Source organism: Paramisgurnus dabryanus, chromosome 7 (genome assembly GCF_030506205.2).
Source record: "Paramisgurnus dabryanus chromosome 7, PD_genome_1.1, whole genome shotgun sequence".
Classification (NCBI taxonomy): Eukaryota; Metazoa; Chordata; class Actinopteri; order Cypriniformes; family Cobitidae; genus Paramisgurnus; species Paramisgurnus dabryanus.
This window is the reverse complement of record NC_133343.1, coordinates 11912330-11932786: the sequence shown is the minus strand read 5'-3', so window position 1 is coordinate 11932786 and position 20457 is coordinate 11912330. Positions and strand designations below refer to the sequence as shown.

At 36.8% G+C, this 20457-nt stretch overlaps 1 protein-coding gene across 3 annotated transcripts in view; it reads right to left on the bottom strand.

Annotated features, from left to right (window-relative positions):
- Positions 1-2838: 2838 nt before the first annotated feature.
- The window catches only part of stk11ip (serine/threonine kinase 11 interacting protein), a 93821-nt gene continuing 76202 nt past the window's right edge, over positions 2839-20457 (bottom strand). For all 3 annotated transcript variants that reach the window (XM_073815381.1, XM_065239990.2, XM_065239991.2), the window contains exons 24-26: positions 10823-10908; positions 5313-5521; positions 2839-3312 (exon numbers count right to left, since the gene is read on the bottom strand). In XM_073815381.1, the coding sequence (XP_073671482.1) occupies positions 3184-3312; positions 5313-5521; positions 10823-10908 (424 nt within the window). In that variant the 3' untranslated portion in view covers positions 2839-3183. The remainder of the gene's footprint in view (positions 3313-5312; positions 5522-10822; positions 10909-20457) is intronic.

The following is a 20457-nucleotide window of genomic DNA, read 5'->3' as shown; positions in this document are numbered from 1 at the left end:
CTGAGGCGATATATTGCATAATAGCCAACATACTACAATTAAAGCATAACTGCAATGTACATCCTGATGCAGATGTGGATGACCCTCTTTCTGGTCAACAGGAGTTTAAATATGGTAAGTGTACATAGGTTTGCTGCTTTTACCATTTTAAAGTTTAACTGTGTACTCATGGGTTGTGTGTGTTTAAATTCTGTTTTGCTAGGATGGGACAGTGATGTGGAAGCTCTTCCCTTGCTCATTCACCTCTTGCCTCCATTTGTAAAAGGAAGAAAGACTGAAGAAAGTCAATTAAACTGAAGCTACTACACTAAAAAAACTAAAAAAAATTATTCATTGAATTTAATCAATTTTTTAAGGTAAGTGGTTGCAATCAATTTATTTAAGCTACATTTAAACAAAAGTTTTTTATGTTATTTTACTTTACTAATCTTTTTTTGTTTAAATGTAGCTTAAATAAATCGATTGCAACCACTTACCTTAAAAAAATTGATTAAATTCAATGAATAATTTTTTTTAGTTGTGCTGTGAAGTTTATAAAGGTATGGAAACGACAGTACTTGCTTGTTTTAGATCTAGGTCTTTTGTTCTAGTTATTTATTCAGCAGTTAGTTTGCTTGCATTGTTCTCCCCATAAATATGTACAAGTTTATGAATAACAAATATTGTTAATTCGATTTTTTTTGTACATTTTAACAATTTGTGTAAAATTAGTAGGGATGCACGATACCACTTTTTTGGAATACGAGTACGAGTATGAGTATTTGCATTTCAGTACTTGCCGATACCGATACCAAGTACTTAATAAAAAAACATGATTTAAATTTACAGGTAACAGCTTTAGTCATATAATTTAACAAAAAAACAAAGGACTAGTTTTCCAGTTTGTTGTAAACTCTGCCTCTTTGGACAACACAAGAGGCATTAACCCCTTAAACGCCGCTCAAACATAGACATTTCTCAGACCGTGGTATCGATTCCAGGTATCGGGGGACTTTTAACGAGTACGAGTACTTTAGAAAATGTGGTATCGAGGCCGATACCCGATACCAGTATCGGTGCATCCCTAAAAATTAGTAAATGCTTGGTTAAAAAATCCACTATTTTGAAACACTCTTAGGTGATGAGCAGCAATCCGTGCTTTGAGGGGGATGGATCAGCATAGCCCTGCCTGCTCTGTGTCAGGAACCGGAGAAGTTGCATCCAGAATTTTTGCATCATTCTGAACCAAAAAGCCATTCCCTGCATGATGTAGACCACTGATGCAGCCTTTCACTACATCCTGAGTAAAACAACTATAGAACTAAATACCAGGTTGGAATGCATTTAAAAAAAAAGTTTATTGAAATCTATACTATTTTAAAAGATAAGCATTTCCGCTTGCCAGTAAGGTAATTGCAGTGTATTTCAATGTGCAAGTTTTGAGCCGAGTGGCTAATGTTTTAACTCTTATTGATATATTAAAGACCTTTATTATAAGTGGTTTTCATATCACTGGGCTGTGGTATAAGATAAAATGTAATATTCATATTTTTTTAATTGTAGCTGAGGTATTTAAATAAGCAGTGTTATAAATGCATAGTGTTGTGTGTATTAATGTAAATATTAAAAGTGATCTATTTTAATAAAAAGAGGTTTTGCAATATTTCTTGTCATTTGTCTTTTATAGAAACAACCCAATAGCAACAAAAGTGCTACTGAAGAGAACCAAAAGTGTGGTTATTAATCAGTATTTTAACACTTAACATTGTTGTTTTCACACTACACTGGTGTTGGCACACAAATCCAGTGTTAAAAATTAACATTCCTAATTTAAGGTCAACACCAGGGTAATGTGAATTCAACAATGAATAGTGTTAAACAATGTTAACATTTAACAATATTGTGTTGAATTAACATATAATGGTTGTTTAAAAATTAACACTGTCAAAAGTGTAAAATTAAAGGGATAGTTCACCCAAAAATGAAAATTCTGTCATAATTAACGGTTTGGTTAAAACATTTCATAAAATATCTTCCTTTGTGTTCATTAGAACAACGAAATTTATACATGTTTGTAGCAACATGAAAGCGAGTAAAATATGATAGAATTTTCATTTTTGGGTGAACTATCCCTTTAACACAGTGTAGTGTGGACACATGTACACACTTTGCCGGTGTTAAATCTGACACTGTGGGTGTTATTTTTATCACCAGTGGTTTGCTGTATAGTTTTAGAGCAATTATAAACAAAAGTGCAGAATGTCTGGGTTGTTCAAATGATTTGGCGCACAAATCTTACTGTACATATTTGAGGTATATTTTTTTACTTGATTATCCTGTTTCGAAGTGCAGTCACTAGCTCCTTTTTACTTGAAGTGCTGGAATAAATTATTTTTGAGAAAAGAATAACAATACACATTTATTAGCTTCCATGTCAATTTCCTTAAAATAAAGTAATACAGTACAAGTTCATTGTGAATCATGTTAACCTATTTGCTGTTTCTAAACTCTTTTAACAACATAACATATAAAGCATGATATTTTATGTCAGTGACATGTACATTAGCACACCACCAACACTCTAGTGAACCCGTAATTATTCTGTGGCCTAGATGAACTGGACAAATAATTTAGGAATAATTTCAGTGAAATTAAACAAAAAAATATTTTGACCCTGAGACACAAATATACCTTAATTCACACATTTGTAACACCTGTAAAGACCTAAAGGGACAGCTCAAAAGAAAAAAAATTATGTATATAATATGTAATATAATATATTTACCCTCATGTAGTTTAAAAACTGTACATGACTTATTCTTCTGTGCAACACAAAAAAATGAACATCATTCAAAAAAATATTTTTTATGTGTCCATACTATTTTTATTTTTGGGTGAAGAATACCCTTAAATAAATCAAACAAATGTGGATGCATAGTTATGTATAATAAGGTATGCTAGGGTAAACTCTAATTTACAAAGTCAAAAAAGGCACAGCTTTGTCTTCGGATGAAGGATACACACTTGTACACACTAACACAACTAACAGAGATAATAATTGGTGGAGACAGGGAATTTGTGAAAGAAAGATAACATGGAGACTAACAGAATAATAGACAGACCAAAACACAGAACAACTACACAAAATACAGATAGACAACATATAAGCAGCTTTAGTTTAAATGGGTTTCTCTCACACAGTGGCTACTGCTTGACAATGGCCAGTTTGACTACAAACATGGTTTCCCACTGATTTCTTATCCACTCCACTAAGTCCTGCAACAATGTAGAGTCTTCAATATGTAGAGACCATGTCTTTTCTTTCTTGTCCATCTGTCAAAAAACAAACAAAAAAACAGCAAACACACTTTAGTAAGTTAAACAAATTTCTGTTGATCTGTATAGATGGGCAGATCTACTGAAGTGGCTTTTATAAATATATAAAATCTACATTTAATCAGTTCTTTCAACTGATTTACAGTAGCGTCGCTTCAATGTGATAATAGAAAATAATTATGGCCAACACATAAATAATGACAAGAAAACGCATCTTTCTTGTACCGCGTAATCCGAAAACTCTTATGAGTAGTTATAGCGGACAGGGCTTTGAACCAGATTTTTTCCTCGATTGGTTAGTTCCGAACAGAAACAGTATTTTAACGTTTCCGGTTTTCGGTTTATCCCTAAAATTGACAATCCTGAACCGGATATTAACGTTCCATGTCAGCTTTAGGACATACAAATAAGTAGGCTCTAATTATTAGTCTACATAATTTTCCTTAAGTCTATATCTTGTCATCAAACATTAAAAAAAAGCTACACACTGAAAAAAATGATTAATTCAATTTACTATTTTTTTAAGGTAAGTGGTTGCAATCAATTTATTTAAGCTACATTTAAACAAAAGTTTTTTGTTTTGCTTTTCCTTTCTAATTTTTTTGTTTAAATGTAGCTTAAATAAATTGATGGCAACCACTTACCTTAAAAAATTTAGTAAATTGAATTAATCATTTTTTTCAGTGCATTATGTAAGCAGCGTAACTGTAATTCTGACATGCCTACATTTGTTGAGTGCACTTAAACACAAGCACACACACAAACCACCACTGTCGATTAATGGGTACATAAATCACTCAAAATATGTATTTCATTTTTAAAATGTCTCAAAAATGGTCTTAAAGACCAAATTTTTTTTACGTTTTTTGGTATTAACGTTTTTTATGCAATTCGGCGATGACGTCACGTTGGGGAGAAGTGGATGAAAGCCTCAGCCAGAGCCATAGAGATAGATGAGACATGTATTGTTTAATACTTACATATATAATATGTAAATCATATATACATAGTATAAAATATATCTAATTTGGTATACTGCAAAGTTTCCATGCTAATTATTATTTATGATATGTGGAGATAAATAAACCTTTGCAAATCTGCTGTTTCATACAGCACGAGTCACGTAACTGGCGCGAGCAGCTGTGTCACGTGTTTATATTCGCGCTTTGGTCCAAAACCCTAGCCTCCCCCGCTCGTGCCCATGTCTCAAGACACGATGACTGACAGTGGTAGATAGCAATTACATTTGGCACGGATCCGTTTTAAGCACCTTGCCTCCTTTTCTATCTTAGAGACGTTTTCTGATTGTGAACCAGATCCATGCCAGATAGAGGTTTCAGCTTAAACATCTAACTGCCATCAGTTAGTATTTATATCATTTTACAGATCTGGCCCAGATCACTTTTCCCATAGGTAACCGAAAGACATTAGCTGTGTCTGACACTGAATTGGTCCAAATCTGCAATATGAATCTGAGCCGATACCGATGATCAGGCGGTGCTGGATCGGCGCTGGCACATATCCGCAATAACCCCTAAGAACAGACCAGAAACGGCTTCGGCCTGATGTGCATTTGGACTCAGGAACGAGTTTGGCTCTATCGTTTTGCAGGTTGCGGTCCTGTTCCTTTACAGCTTCCAGTGGCTATCTTTAAGACACCACAGACTCTATGGCTGTTTTAACTTTATTTGTTGTATTTCTAGCTTACAACACCACCTTTTCCGACAGTTGTTGTCTTATATGTAGGCTCAATGATTTTGTTGTTCAAAATACAACATAAGTATGTTTGAATGTAGGAAAATGTTATCATAATTACTGATATATCTCCGGCCCCTCATTTGAGATGCTTTTTATGAACTGGCCCCCTTGACAAACTAATTGAATAGCCCTGCTGTAAAGTCTAACTAGAGTTTTTCAAAGAATAACTCTAATGTCTTTCATTTTTCAGTGCTTTAAACCAAGACATTGGCATGTGCTGTAAAGATGCACTCACACACCTCATCATAAAGTTTGAGGTCCACCCGGCATGGATCTGAAGAGAACAGCTGAACAGAACTGACACAGCTAATTGGCTGAGTTTCCTGAACGGTCACCTTTCCACTATTTGTTTGTCCCTCTGGTTGGCTCTTTCTCCATTGGTAGTCTTCATCAAGAAGGAAGAGCATTTCTTTTGTGGCTAGAACACTAACAGGGCCCAAAGTGCTATCTAAGAAAAAATAGAAAGTCATTGAAAACTACATTTTGATATCATGTTGTTTAGCTTTACAAGACAACCACCAAAAGTTAAGTTATTTTAAAACAAAAGGCAGCGCTGTAATTATCATATTCTGAAAAATACTGATAATTTAACAATATATTCACATCAGGTGTATTTCACCAGTATAAACATAAATAATGTGGAGTCCACTAACTACCCACACATAGAGGAAAAAAAGGACATCTTGCTGTGAAGGTAAGAAAATGTCTGTTTGTGATAATAGATGTTCAGTATTGTGTCAAAACAACAAAACATATTTTTTCTGCATTTTTGTGTATACATACAACAGTAAAATGCCTTGGAAAAAGTAACACGGTTGTTTTAAAAAGTCCTTTCTTTACCCTGAAAGTTTTTTTCCTAAAAATGTTTATTATAATGTTGATCAGTGGTGGCTTAGCCAGAGAAAAAAGCTACTTGAACGCTCTGGGTTCTTGGCTGATTTTGCATCATTGAGCAGTTTTGACCAGCACTGACATTTGTGCTTTTCAGTAGCTTAAAACATAATAAATGGCAAAAGTCTCATAACACTTTGTTCAGCATAAACTGGGCTACTATATTAGGTATGTACATGTTTGAATTTTTCATTTTTAAATGTTTATGGGTGGTTTTTGAAAAAGCAAAAGGATCTAGTTGTCTAGGGTTTTTTCTTCAAAATGATGTAAAAATCATTATACCTGCTCATTCACATAAAACAATATATTGACTTATAATTTCCAAAACACTTTTTGCTGAGAAAAGCCATATGCAAGAAGGCGTGAAAGCTCTTAAATTATCTGTGATTGACACTTGAGGACACAAAAGACTTGCATAATGAGTCTTTTAGGCAGGAATGTGAAAGGAAACTACTTTTTTGCAGTAAAACCATGGTTTTTATACGGTATACTTATGAATTTATAACAAAAATATTTTAATTATATATATATATATTGAATGTGTACCTGGCATCATGGATTCACAGAAATACAAGGTCATTTTAAAGAAGAACGTGATGCCTTCTGTTGTCAAATTAAACCTTGGTGATCATTGGATCTTCCAGCAAGAAAATGATCCCAAGCACACCTCCAAATCAACTAAAGCTTGGTTGGAGAAAAGATGCTGGAGCATCCTGGAGTGGCCTTCTCAGTCACCAGATTTAAATCCAATTGAAAATCTTTGGTGGGATTTGAAGAAGGCAGTTGCAGCACGGAAGCCATCAAACATCACTGAGTTACAGACTTTTGCATGTGAAGAATGGGCAAAGATTCCAATAGAGAGGTGTAAGAAGCTTGTCAGCACTTATCGAAACCATTTGTTAGAAGTTATAAAAAAATAAAGGACACTCCACAAGGTACTGAAGCCTGGGGGTTGAATAATAATGCACATGCTCATGTGTTACAAGAGTTACAATTTTCATTTGAACTTCAAAGTTAACTCAACTTCTGTTGTCAATATAACTTGTATGTATCAATATTTGTTTTGTTTGTTCACAAGGTTTTTTTCTCATTGATTTTCATTATCTTTTATCAACATCACTATAATGTATTTTGAGGTGAGGGGGTTGAATATTTCTGATTGCCACTGTACATTCATACATATATGTTTTTGCATTGAAAATAATTTTTTTTTTTTTTTTTATTGTATTTATTTCGAATTTATGCAAAAAGAACATCAAACAAAAAAATGCCTTTTGAATGTAATCAGTGATAGCAAAAAAAGAGAAACTTGCTCAGCAAAAGGTGGATTTGAACCCGGGTCGCCCACTCAAAATGCTGTACCTTAGGACAGTGTTTCCCAACCTTTTTTCTGCCACAGCACAGTTTTGATAAGTAAATAAATCATACGGCAAACAACTTTCACAATAAGCATTAACAAATCTGCACAAACCTGTATTGCAATGCTTAAATGACTTGTTAAACTGCAATATTATACTGTATTATAGCATAGTATTCACATTTAATGTGAAACTTGATCTTGTTTTGATGAACACAAATGATATCCTGGCTGGAATTGATTAGGGTGACCATACGTGCCATTCTTCCCGGACGCATCCCGTCCAGGATTTTGTGTTCGTCTTCCGGAAGTCGTATTTGTCGACCGCATACGTCTTGCGATTATTATTATTATTACAGAAAAGCAACCGTTACATTTTAAGGTAAGAATGAAACTACGATTGTATATCTTATGTTTTTAACTGAATGGCGTATGCGGTCAACAAATACGACTTCCGGAAGACGCACCGAAATCCTGGACGGGATGCGTCCGGGAAGAATGGCACGTATGGTCACCCTAGAATTGATGACAGTGACACACGCAGCTGTGACCAACTCAGCAACCTGGTAGCTAGCTTCAAGTGCTTTTTCAAACACTGTGGCAGTGTTATTTTTCCACGGCACACCAAACAAGTGGTTACGGCACTAAGGGTGTCATCGAAATTAAATGATGATAAGCACACAGTTGACGGTACCCATTGAATTCCATCGTATCTGCTTTCCTACTAAGGAAGTCAATGGTTACAATCAGCATTGTGCTTACCATCAATTATCAAAATATCTTTTGTGTTCATTAGAAACAAGAAATTCATACAGGTTTAAAACAACATGAGAGAAAATGATGACATAATTTTCATTTTTGGGTGAACTATCCTATAAGTCTAAATTCATAAATCAGGCCTGAATCTATCCTTACATGTTGTGCTGCTCTAATATGTGACCGTCACGGAAAGTAGTGACCCAAGTCGGATCTGGGGCATTTTGAGTTATTCACAGATTCTGAAAGTGCAGTTTCTAAACTTTCCAACGATGTGTAACACATGGAAATCTGATAAGATTTTGAGAAGTTGTTGCCATTTGAATGCAACACATTCAAGAAAGAGAATGCTGAGAAATTTGAGAACGAAAAAAGTTAACTCTTTTCCCTGCCTGGAGAGACAATAGGGCTCATTTACATCTCATTTAGCTAAGTCATACCCCCTGTAAAGCCGTTTTGAGATACAGGTGTTCTAGCATCATATGTAGTATTTTGTGAATGAAGTCCGGGTGACAACATGCAAAAATATACAGGACTTTTACCTTTGTGGGGATCACAAGTCGAATCCAGTCTGTTTCAGATGTGTGATTCATCCAATGACCATTTTTGTCCACAAATGCGTATAATCCGTGAAATATAGATGTATAGTCTATTGTTCACATCAGATTTCGCATAACTGTCTGATAATAGAATATAATATACAATCTGAGGACTATTTACATCGAAACAAGTTAGGGTATATGAGATTACACTCCGGTAATTTACGTTCCGTTAAACACATGAACCCGCCTTCAAAGTTTGTATTTAAAATAGGGAGGTAGTATAATAGATAATCCAAAGAGTGTGACGTCCTTTAGAGATGTAACAAATTGCTCGCTCGTTCCTCCATCAGCCAATGACTTCATTGAAAATATTGATAGACAAAACATGTAGCCAATTATATAAAGAGTTCAACGATCTCTGTGTAACTTATATGAGTTTGACTTCATGCTGCGCTGCAAGAACTGTTAGACAGATGACGTCAAAGTACCGCGAGAGCGAGTCGAAATTAAACTACTCCGTAAGATTTTTTTGAAGAGCTCTCGCGGTACTTTGACGTCATCCGATTGCGGCACCGCATAAAGTCAGTGATGTAAATGACGTACTACGCGGCAGACTGTCATCTGTTCCGCCCCCCATCTTCTTTTATTTTTCTTTTGTTTTATGCGCCCCAGTTCGTTTACAGTCTGTGGAGACCCACGCTGTAAGTTTGAAAAAAACAACTTTGCAAACATGTCTGAGGGACAGGTCAGCCGCGTCACTACAGTCACATGATTTCACGCGGTTCACAACAGAACTAAAAGAGATGACAGAATAAAGTCGTAATTCTTGCTATTTTTGGACCAAAATGTATTTTCGATGCTTCAACACATTCAAGCTGACCCACTGATGTCACATGGACTACATTGATGATGTTTTTATTACCTTTCTGGACATGGAAACCGTACATAGATTTTCAATGGAGGAGACAGAAATCTCTCGGACTAAATCTAACGTAAAAACATCTTAAACTGTGTTCCAAAGATGAACAGAGGTCTTTTGGGTTTAGAACGACATAAGGGTAAGTCATTAATTACATTATTTTCATTTTTGGGCGAACTATCCCTATTCAGGAGCAACGCTGTTCCCTTTGGGGGCGGAGGCGAAAACACAAGCTTATCCAGTATGTAAATATACACACAGACAATGACGCCCCCCGCTGCACGATAGAATCTCCGGAAAAACAAGCCGATTTCAACCGCAAAATGTACAATTTTAAATGTACAAAAACTGCTATCTCAAACATGGAGATGCTTCTTCTTGATCTCAACTAACAGATTCTGCAATAAAACGAAAATCACAAATTTCGAAACTTGTGCTGCCGACTTGTGTCACATATGGAGCCATAATTTCCAGGCATAGGCAAGTTACCACATGCTGTTGTCAATGGCTGGCTGATCTTAAAGGGGGTGGTTCAATGGTATTTCATGCATTCTGACTTATTAACACAGTTATATAGTTGTTTACTCATGCTAAACGTAGGCAAAGTGTCAAAATGCACTTCCCCAGGATTCGTACAAGTTTTGGTAAGTTTTTTTCGATTACGGGTCCAGCTGATGTTTCTATACGTATCACTTCTTTTTATATGCACTTCCCCCGGAAAACCCCGCCCACCCGTCGATCAGCGGGAGACGCTAGAACTTAGAAACATCATGCGACAGCTTTGTTTAATTTCAAAACTCAACAATGGCACGGAAGAAAAAGTGTGTTTTTGGATGTAAGGAGAAGAAATCCAGCCTTATGGAAACAATGGATGTAGTTTATTATCTGGAGTAGCTGCGGAGTTTTGTGTGTGTGTTTGATGTGCTGGATTTCATTGAAAAGTCACAACCAGGTCATGAGTTGCATGCGGTAAGTAAGACTTCTGTCTTATGTTGGAAATAGGCGCGTGCATATTATATAAATGACATGAACATGTAGTGAATAAGTTAAACAGTGTCGTATTGTTGCATGACTCGTACTCGCTCCTCCCGCGGTAGTAACTCCTCCTTCTTAATTTTTTCATACGTTATCGGAAAGAATCTGTAAAGCTAATCTGTCTTTTATGAATCTGATTAAACTAAAGACTCTTTGGAGATATAAAGGATGTAATACTACTCTATAGGTACTTTATTATGTGAGCTTTGAATGCAACAGGTAAAAGCTTTAAAGACAATGAAATGTTACCTTGTTGAAGAAATGCTAGAAAATACCGGAAGGGTGGATGACTGTCTTCATCACCACAAGTCTGGGTTTCCTCACAGACTAGATGCCTAAAGGATAGACAGAGGAAGATTAAAAAAGCAAAATAATATTAATATTGGTATTATTAATAAGAAACAATTAGTATTGTTGGTTAAAGCTGCAATCCATAACGTTTGCCTCTCTATCGCCATTTCTGTTTGAAACAATACATTGCAGTTATTTGCAGAGTAATTTATGCATGTGCGTTGTACTTTGCCCTGCTACACTGCATGGATGAATCTGGTGTCTGTGATGAACGCATGAGAGTGGATCTATCATTATACATCAACATGACAGTTAGAAGTACATCGTAAAAGTCACATTTATAAAGTAATGTCCTACTGCCGTAAAGCTCTTCAACACCAAAGTTTTTACATTTATAAATCCCCTACATTTTCTATAACATGGTATTTAATATATAATATATCTTCTTTAGGATCAGCTAAATCTGGCCCTCTCAATGTTTTTTTCTCCTAAGGACTTTTTTACCCTATAAGTGTTTTTCTCTTAAGAGTTTTTTCAACACATTGGGAGTCTGCTGACATTAGCCTAACATAGAACTTTTTTCTATACGTTACATTATTACTCTGCTCAGTAGTACAGTGTGGCGAGGGGGCGTGGTTCAGCGAGGTCTGCAGCGGAAGAGAGAGTTGGGAGACGAGCACTGAGTGAGTGGGCTAAATACAAATGAGTAACACCAGTGTCTATTTTAGTAATTGGCATGTAGAGACCACATAAAAGAGGCCCGAATTTACATGGAGTAAAAAGACAGTCACTGCGAGCTGCTAGTTGTGGAGACTGCACTACAAGAGGAGACATTTTGACTTTTGTTATATGTTAACTTTATTGTTAGCGGCACTCAGCTCAATGCACATTCGAGCCCAGAAATCTGATAATTGGTGCCTCCATTATCAAAAACATCAAACAACAGGGACTCAACTACGTGCTTCCTTCCACAAGCAGCCGTTTCTGATGTAAACAGGGAACATCAGAACATTCTGATGAAACTTAAGACTGTAAATCAAGATGTCAATTTTCTAAATAAATCCGACGTATAGTCCACTGCGACTACAGTCACATTTTTGTTATTTGAGAACAAGTGGTGATGTCATAGCTGCTGTTAGCTGTGCTGTTCTCGGGTTTCACCTGCTCAAGCACACTTTTTAAGCACATGATGTGTTTATTTATGTCATAGACCAGGGGTGGCAAAGAACCTGAAGTGTTTAGTTCCAACCCTGATTAAACCTCACCTGCCTGTAGCTTTCTAGTTATCCTTTAGATCAGAGGTTCTCAACTCTGGCCCTCAAGATCCACTTAAATACAGGACACCTACAGTATACAGTGCAAAGACACGCTAGTTACCTGGCTGTTTGGTTTTCTTCTCTCACAAACTGAAAGGCTTGCCAATCTTCATCATTTCGCTAAGCCAAGTCAATCTCCATTGGTCTTTGACACCTTTATCGATCTCCAAAACATCGGAGACTTCCTGCATTATAAGTATGTCCATGTTAGCTGAAATGACCTCATCTTACGTGCTACAGCCAGAAAACCCGAACTTTGCCTTGCTACACTGCATGGATGAATCTAATGTCTGTGATGAACGCATTAGAGTGGATCTATCATTATACATCAACATGACAGTTAGAAGTACATCGTAAAAGTCACATTTCTAAAGTAATGTCCTACTGCCGTAAAGCTCTTCAACACCAAATTTTTTAATCTTCATCATTTCGCTAAGCCAAGTCAATCTCCATTGGTCTTTGACACCTTTATCGATCTCCAAAACATCGGAGACTTCCTGCATTATAAGTATGTCCATGTTAGCTGAAATGACCTTATCTTACGTGCTACAGCCAGAAAACCCGAAGTGGATTCAGTGCATAATGATTACAGAATGCTTACAGTGGAGAGAGGAACGTGATTTGGCTCTACTCCAGGCTTTGATTACATCCCACTTAAAAAGGTGAATACATGTTGTCTTTATGAAAAGTAAATTTAATAGTTTTGCAATTGACGGAAATCCGTCAAGCGACGGAGAACTTTAATCCATGGACATGTTGGATTTGGTGCAAAAGACCATCTCACAGACTGAATATCACCTCTCACAAGCACAAGTGGAAACAAACCTGGCTCGAAAGACTACAACGATTCTGTCCAGCATATCCACTCGTTCAGCACTGAATGCCTACACATGGTAGGACTGGATCAGGATGCCCTGTTGTAAGTGCACTCATTTTTATGTTCACACTAGGGCTGTCACTTTGTGTTCGATATTCGAATATGCATTCGAACATGATGTGAAATATTCGTATTCGAACTATAAATAAACCATCCGGTTTTTAAAATGTCATGGGTAGCGCATTTTTTCCAGTAACACCTTTTAATAGGAAGGAGGCTGAAAGTGAGACCGATGACGGCAACTGTGCGCAAGAGAGGGAATCAAATTGGACCAACATGAACCTAATGTGTTAAACCCTGTTCACACGGCAGGATAATTAGGCCGATTTTAGCCCCGATTCACCCCTTCCGACAATCTTAAGGATGCTCCGATAATTGTAAAATAAACTGATCAGATATTCTTTCCGTGTGTGGTGTGTTTAGACTGCTCTCGTCTACTCGGAAGCACCTCGGGACCGCTCCCATCTCAAATCGGGGATATCCAACATGTTGGATTTTTTTGGCCCGATTTCTTCTCGTGTGTGGTGTCTCCCGGGGACAAACGAGCATGCAGCCTGTGGATTGTGACGTGTAGCCAATCGGAAAGCGAGGTGATGAGGAAGCGAGGATGTACCGGTGTCATGTAAACAAAATCACGGGTCACAACAACTCACATCCATATCATGATGTAGCAAGTATAGTCCATGCTCCCGTTGTCTTGTCTCCGCTTCTTTGACCATCACCTTTTCTTTTGAGAAAGTTTTTTGTCGGTTAAAAACAAACTGCAAACTATCGCCACTGCATCCTCTTCGTCTGCCATGATTGGATACTCTGAAATCACGTTTGATCTCGAGAGATTTTGCGAGACTTCCCGTCTGACCTGGGACTGCTCGGGAGTCAAATCGGTTCGTGTGTGATGTGTTGATTTTGCCATGTGGTGGCGCACCATTAACTGTACGACCAAAACTGTTAGACCCGCGATGTTTTATCGCTGTGTGTGGGGTCTCTCAGGGTTGGAAAATCGGCCGATGATTTTAAATTCGTACCGTCTGAACCAGCCTTTAGGTTCTAATTATTGTTTATAGTGTTAAATATTATAGCAGAATAAAAAGCTTGTGTTAACATGTTCGCATTATGAAATTAGCATGTATGAAGATTATTTCATCATTTTTACAACGCAATGTAAACTTTATATTAAACATAACAACAGCATTTTTCTTGTAAACGGATTTGAAATGATCATGTGCTGACTGTCGCATGTCACATAGACGACAGAGTCAAATGAGATCTGCTTTCTGACGAATTCTGCGGGCACGAATTCCGTTTGGGCTTGGCTATATGCCTAAAGGTCTTTACACACCGGGACGTTTTTCGTGCGCGTTTATCGTCGGCGTTTAACGTCTCGTGACTCAACAACGAGCGCCAATGTGAGTGCGCACACCCACGCGTAAAGCGCGAGGCGTTTTCCAGAAAAACGCGTGGGACACGTTTTTTGGGTTTGACGCGGCGCGTTAAAAGTTGGCCGACCAATGAGATTGGCGCTTTTGTTCACGTGCCTGGCGCTGCTGAAGTTCCAGTAAAACACGACTTGGTGGCGCTCAAGCACAAAATGGTCTTGCGGAGCACGTGGAACAGGTAAACAACACACAAGGAAGCATCGAGGCTGTGGAGGTTTATGAAGGTGTCAGAGTTCCTCACAACATCGACTGAATTTCGAAGGTAACGTGATATATATATATATATATATAAGAACATAACAATACATAGCTGTGTGGGCTATATGATTAGATTAGATTCAACTTTATTGTCATTACACAAGTACAAGGCAACAAAATGCAGTTTAACGTTAGGTCTAACCAGAAGTGCAAAAGCAGTATAAAAAGTGCAGGATATCAGTATTTGCATAGGTGCAGGATTATGTAATACGATGGAACAATTTACTGTGGTTGGTACTATGAACATAATATACAGAAATTTACAAATGGATATGTACATAATAAATTAAACTATACAGAACAGGAGTGAAATTAATATTTAGGTAGTGCATGAATGAATTTGGATTGTAACTAGTCAGTTAAGAGTGCAATGGCATAAGTTATTGTGCAGTGAATTGTTATTCTAATATTCATTACATAGTACAGGGGTGTAAACGATGCAATTCAAGTAGTCCAGCAGTGCAAATGAACAGGGAGTATGAAATAGACAGTCCAGTAGTGTATTGAACGGACCAGTAGTGCAAATTTACATTATAACTGTGCAAGTAATAAAAATGATTATTGGTGCATTACATTACGATATGTAATGCACTGACATTGAACAGTGATTAACTTCATACCATGCATGTTCCCTGTACACCGTGTGATATCACGTTTTGTTGTTTGCACCATAATACTTTGTGTGTAACTGGAACCTGTTGTACACAAACGTGGACAATTACACTGCTTCATGTTCAAAGAAAAATATTTGGTTATTATATTCATTGCTTCTTCATAACCCCAAAATAACTGGAAGAAATCTAAAATGCAAGCCAAACCAAAGCTGGGGTTTTAGGAGGTTAATTTGTGTTCTGTGTATAGGTAACCTAGTTTGTTTAGTCAGATGAAATACCATGAATCTAAATTACATTTGTAATCAAATATTGACCTCATGGATATCGTGGCATGGCCCTCAGTGTGAAAGATTGATTCTGATGAAAACTACATTTATCTTTACAGTGTTCACAGCAATATTTCTGCTAAAAATGATGTGAGGAAAAGTGAGGAGGCCCCAGCAAGCACGTCTTCAGGATCATCCAGCACCAGCCGTGACAAGGTCCAATCTAAACAAAAGAAAACAGTCCGAGACAAACCTCTGGAGAGGTCCCTCTTATTAAAAGATGCTAAAGGGAAAAAATTGAAAGCAGTGCATAGAAGAAAGAGGAGCACAGATGGAGCTTACTGCCAGTTTTTGGTCACACCTATAGATGTTTATTATATATCATTTTATTTAGTTTTTTTTTTTTATGTTTATACATTCAAGAAATACAGTTGAACATGTACATTTCATACATATGTTTATTTGCACTACGTTCACTTAGACTTCTATCATTGTGACTTTTTTGCTCTACAGCTCTGCCAGTTCTTGTTCACACAAATTAATGTTTATTATATACCAATTTACTTATGTATTTTAAGTGATTATACATTTAAGAAATTCATTTGAAAATGTCTAATTTCTAAATGTTGATTTGCACTACCGTTCAGTTGCACTAAAGTCATTGTGACTTTTCTGGACCAACATTTCTGACTCCTGTTTTATTTGATGTTACTGTCATGTCTCTGATTGTTATTGCAAACTGCAGTTCATTCACAAAAATAAATGTTTGATTAAAAAACGAATTGTAAATAACGTGCCATTTTGACACTATGCATATATTTGTACATCAGTATTGTTGACCTCTTATTGTAATAACTACATACCTACTTCTTTAGCCAAATCACAAAATACAATACATTTGGGAGGAAATGTGAGAAAATTGTTAAAAAGAGAAAATGCTTGTAAAAGATTAGTTAAAAATACACACATCGGATCACCCATTACCTTATATTTTGTGAAAGAGCTTTAATTTTGATATAACGTGTTCTATCAAAATAGTTAATTTTATGTGGAGAGTGCTGATAATAGAATCGAATTATTTGATCAAATAGATTTGATTTAACAAATGTATTTAAGTTCACGGAGATATTGTTTGTACAAAGAATATATATATATATATATATATATATATATATATATATATATATATATATATATTATAAACACACCGTTTTCAAAATGGCAATTATAATGACTATAACACGAATGCACAGTTTGCTTTTATCTGAGAAGATCATGTTTCACATGATCATACTGTCAAGTAGCTGATGGTGAGTCCTGATGGTGAGTTGAAGTAGTCTTTGTATAGTTGCTGCTGTTAGAAATCGAGCTGCTACTAGTAATATCCATGTTTTGTTAAAAGCAAGCATATGACTTGTTATTGACTAGCGTGTGGCTTTCTTCTTCTGTGTGACAAGTGAGTGTCAGAACAGAAGCATAAAGTTTCGCTGCGCCCCCTTGTGTACCGGCATAAATCTGTTTTGTATTAAGCGCCATCTAACGTCCAGGGGTGAATTTGCACCTCACTCGGCTCAGCGCCAGTAAAAATCGTCTGGGTGTGAAAGCAAAAAAACGTCACGTTAAACGCCGACGATAAACGCGCACGAAAAACGTCCCGGTGTGTCAAGACCTTTACTCCTGCCGCTGTTTAAGTTGTCACGTTATTGTTTGTGCCTGTTCTGAATTTTTTTTTAGAAGTTGTTATTCAAGTTGATAACCTGCTGTTTCAAACATTAAGTAATACAAGTAATTCAGACAGTCCTTTTTTATGACTGTCACTGTTAATACATTTGTGATTGAATCTCCATTACAGTGTTTTTTTTATGCACGCGGGGGCCCCTGGATATTCAATATATTCGGATACATTGCATGATATTCAATATCCGTTCGAATGTGATTTTTCTCAAAAGTGACAGCCCTAATGTTTCAATGTTGCTAATTCAGATATCTCATCAGTTCACTAAAGACATCTATGAACATCGCTCAGGCTCTCAGTCCACTGCAGGTCCCGACAATACAATACTTCATTGACCCTGCAGGAATCCCTGTAATAATCCCACATTACCCAATGGGAAACTGCAAGCCGATACCAAATTTCTGAACCCAGAGATAACTATTTGCTAAAAGATAATCTGTAAGCTTTCTCAAAGAGTTCACATCTACCTCAAAGACAACCACCCTACTGTCACACCTCACCAAGATTACTCACATCTGTTTCCTCTCTAAAGAGGCTGTTTACACTTGGCATTAACATGTGTTTTCATTGATCGGATCACAAGTGGACGACTTTAATGGCAGGTGTAAACAGTGTTGAAAACGTTTGGAGCTCATCCACTTTCGACCACTTTCAACCAGGTTCAGAGGTAGTCAAAACCCCTTTCGATCGGATTGCTTTTGTAGTGTAAACACACATGTCAGGGCTCGAAATTGCGACTGTTTTGGTCGCATGTGCGACCGAAATTTTAACTGTGCGACCTTATAATATATTTGGGAGCATTTTTGCAACTGCCTATTTTGTTGTGGTGTGACTTGATTTAGATTATGTATGCTGTGTGCTGTTCCAGGTTCAGCGTTCTCTCCAACATTACATAACCATCAAATTTCACCATTAAGTTCTTGGGTTAAATGAAGAACACAGATTGGCTAATATGAATCTCAATCATTCATTGTTGCCGTGCTATGTTGGTACGCAAAGCGCGTAAATGTGAAAAAAACGAACCGCGATCATGAAGAGAACGAGCCGCCTACAGCCAATGTTACTACTGTATTAATTCATAACGACGGTCCGGATTTAAATGCAACCTCACCACCGGAAAATAAGGCTTAACATTAAACCTTTCGGAGAGAGTGGCTTAAAGATTACGAGTGGCTCCGCTATGAAAATGGCTCAATGTTACCGTGTTTACTGTAAATCCTGTGAGACGGAGCGAGACCTTGCTTAAACAAAACGACCTGTCTATCAAATAGTGTTTGATGATGTATGTGCGCATCTCCTGCTTGAGGGACATCAGAGAAATTTTTTTGTATTCCATGTTAAGGTGGAACACGACAATGCTGATGGTATGTTTTTAAAAACATTGCCTATTTAGTAGTAATAGCATCCTGGTAATGCAGTTATCAATACCAATCAGGGTACCCCCAAGATTGTTAAACCTAAATTCAAGGCTTTTTAAGACCTTTTTAATACCACTTCCAATGAAATTTAATACCTACATCACACCCATTCGGGAAGAATAAATATTTTTAAATAAAGTAATATACCTCAAATAATTACTCTTTTTACTACTATATTTACTACAAGTGTTTGAACCTTCATGACAACATGCCTCTGAAAGGCCCAGTCCTAGGCCCAAACGGCCTAACCCTTATATTTACCCAACAATCAAAACCAACAACCAAATAGATTTAAATGTACATTTATACATTTATTGTAAATTTGAAAATCCCTAAATCAGGGATGGGCAACTGGAGGGCCAGGGGCCACATGCAGCCCTCCTCTTTATCTTGTGCAGCCCGCCAAGTTTTAATATGACCATTATGTCGGAGGTAATTTATTTTAATAAATAATATAGTTAAGTTTAATATAGTTAAGATAATAACAACATCTAATAACACTCAACAGTAATGCTCTAAACCAGAACAATACTGACAAACAAAATAACTATATTATGGCAAATGAAACAAAAACCCCTCAAACACTACAACAAATTAAAATCTAATGCTATCTTGACCCTAAAAAGACAAGAGATCTTATCACTGCACCAAACAAAAAACTGGACACAAGCTCATATATTTGTTAATCTTTATACAGGACCATACTAAAGTTTTCTAATGCTAACTTAGTGTGACAATGTCAATATGTAGCCTATAGTATATATTGCAAGATGATATTATCTAATTTAACAGTAAACAAAATATCTAATAGCTTAAATATCTGCGTTATTGTTTGCAGCTTATTATTCCATGGATCACACAAGACTATTGTTTAACATATAAATTACCTTTTCCGAAATAATGATCATATTAAAACGTGTCTTTTCTACCTAGATTTACTAGAGACGGATTGTGGAACAGAAGATTGTGTGTGTCACTGATTAAATCAAACAACCAATCACAGGTGCGAGGACACCCGTTATTGTCCCGCTCCCACAGTCCCAAGTCATCTTGATTGAGCAAGTGCGTGTTGTGCAGCTGCGAGCGCATAGAGAGAGTCGAGCGAGCGCTCATCCCAGCCTTTACTCGCATGACTGCGTTTGTGCGCGCTGAACAGAGGTGCGCTCTCGGGAGGACGTTTTTGGTGCAAATAGTGTTCTGTGAACACCCGAGAATGCTTTCCCGCGCGCGAATAGTGTTCTGCGCGCTCGCTAATATGCTTTTCGCACATGGATAGTGTTCTGCGCTCGTATCTATCGCTCGCGCATGGTTTTCGTGCATGCAAGTTTTGTGTCTGAATTAACAGCATATAAATCTATTGATCATTTGAAAAATGAAGACCTCAATTCAAGACTTTGAGGTGAAATTCAATACCTTTTAAGGCCTTAATATGTTAAATGAAATTCAATACTTTTTCAAGACTTTTAAGACTCCGCAGGTACCCTGACTAATATATATTAGCCTTCTATATTAGGGTCACTTTTGTTATGTCACAGTTAATCAGTGTTTTACGTGTTTGCTAGATTTTCTATTGTAATCATAAATATGTTACCTGTAATCGTTAAATTATTATTACTGCTATATTATTTAAACAGCATCTGGGTATTATTTTAGGAATCTATGCAGCAAAAAAG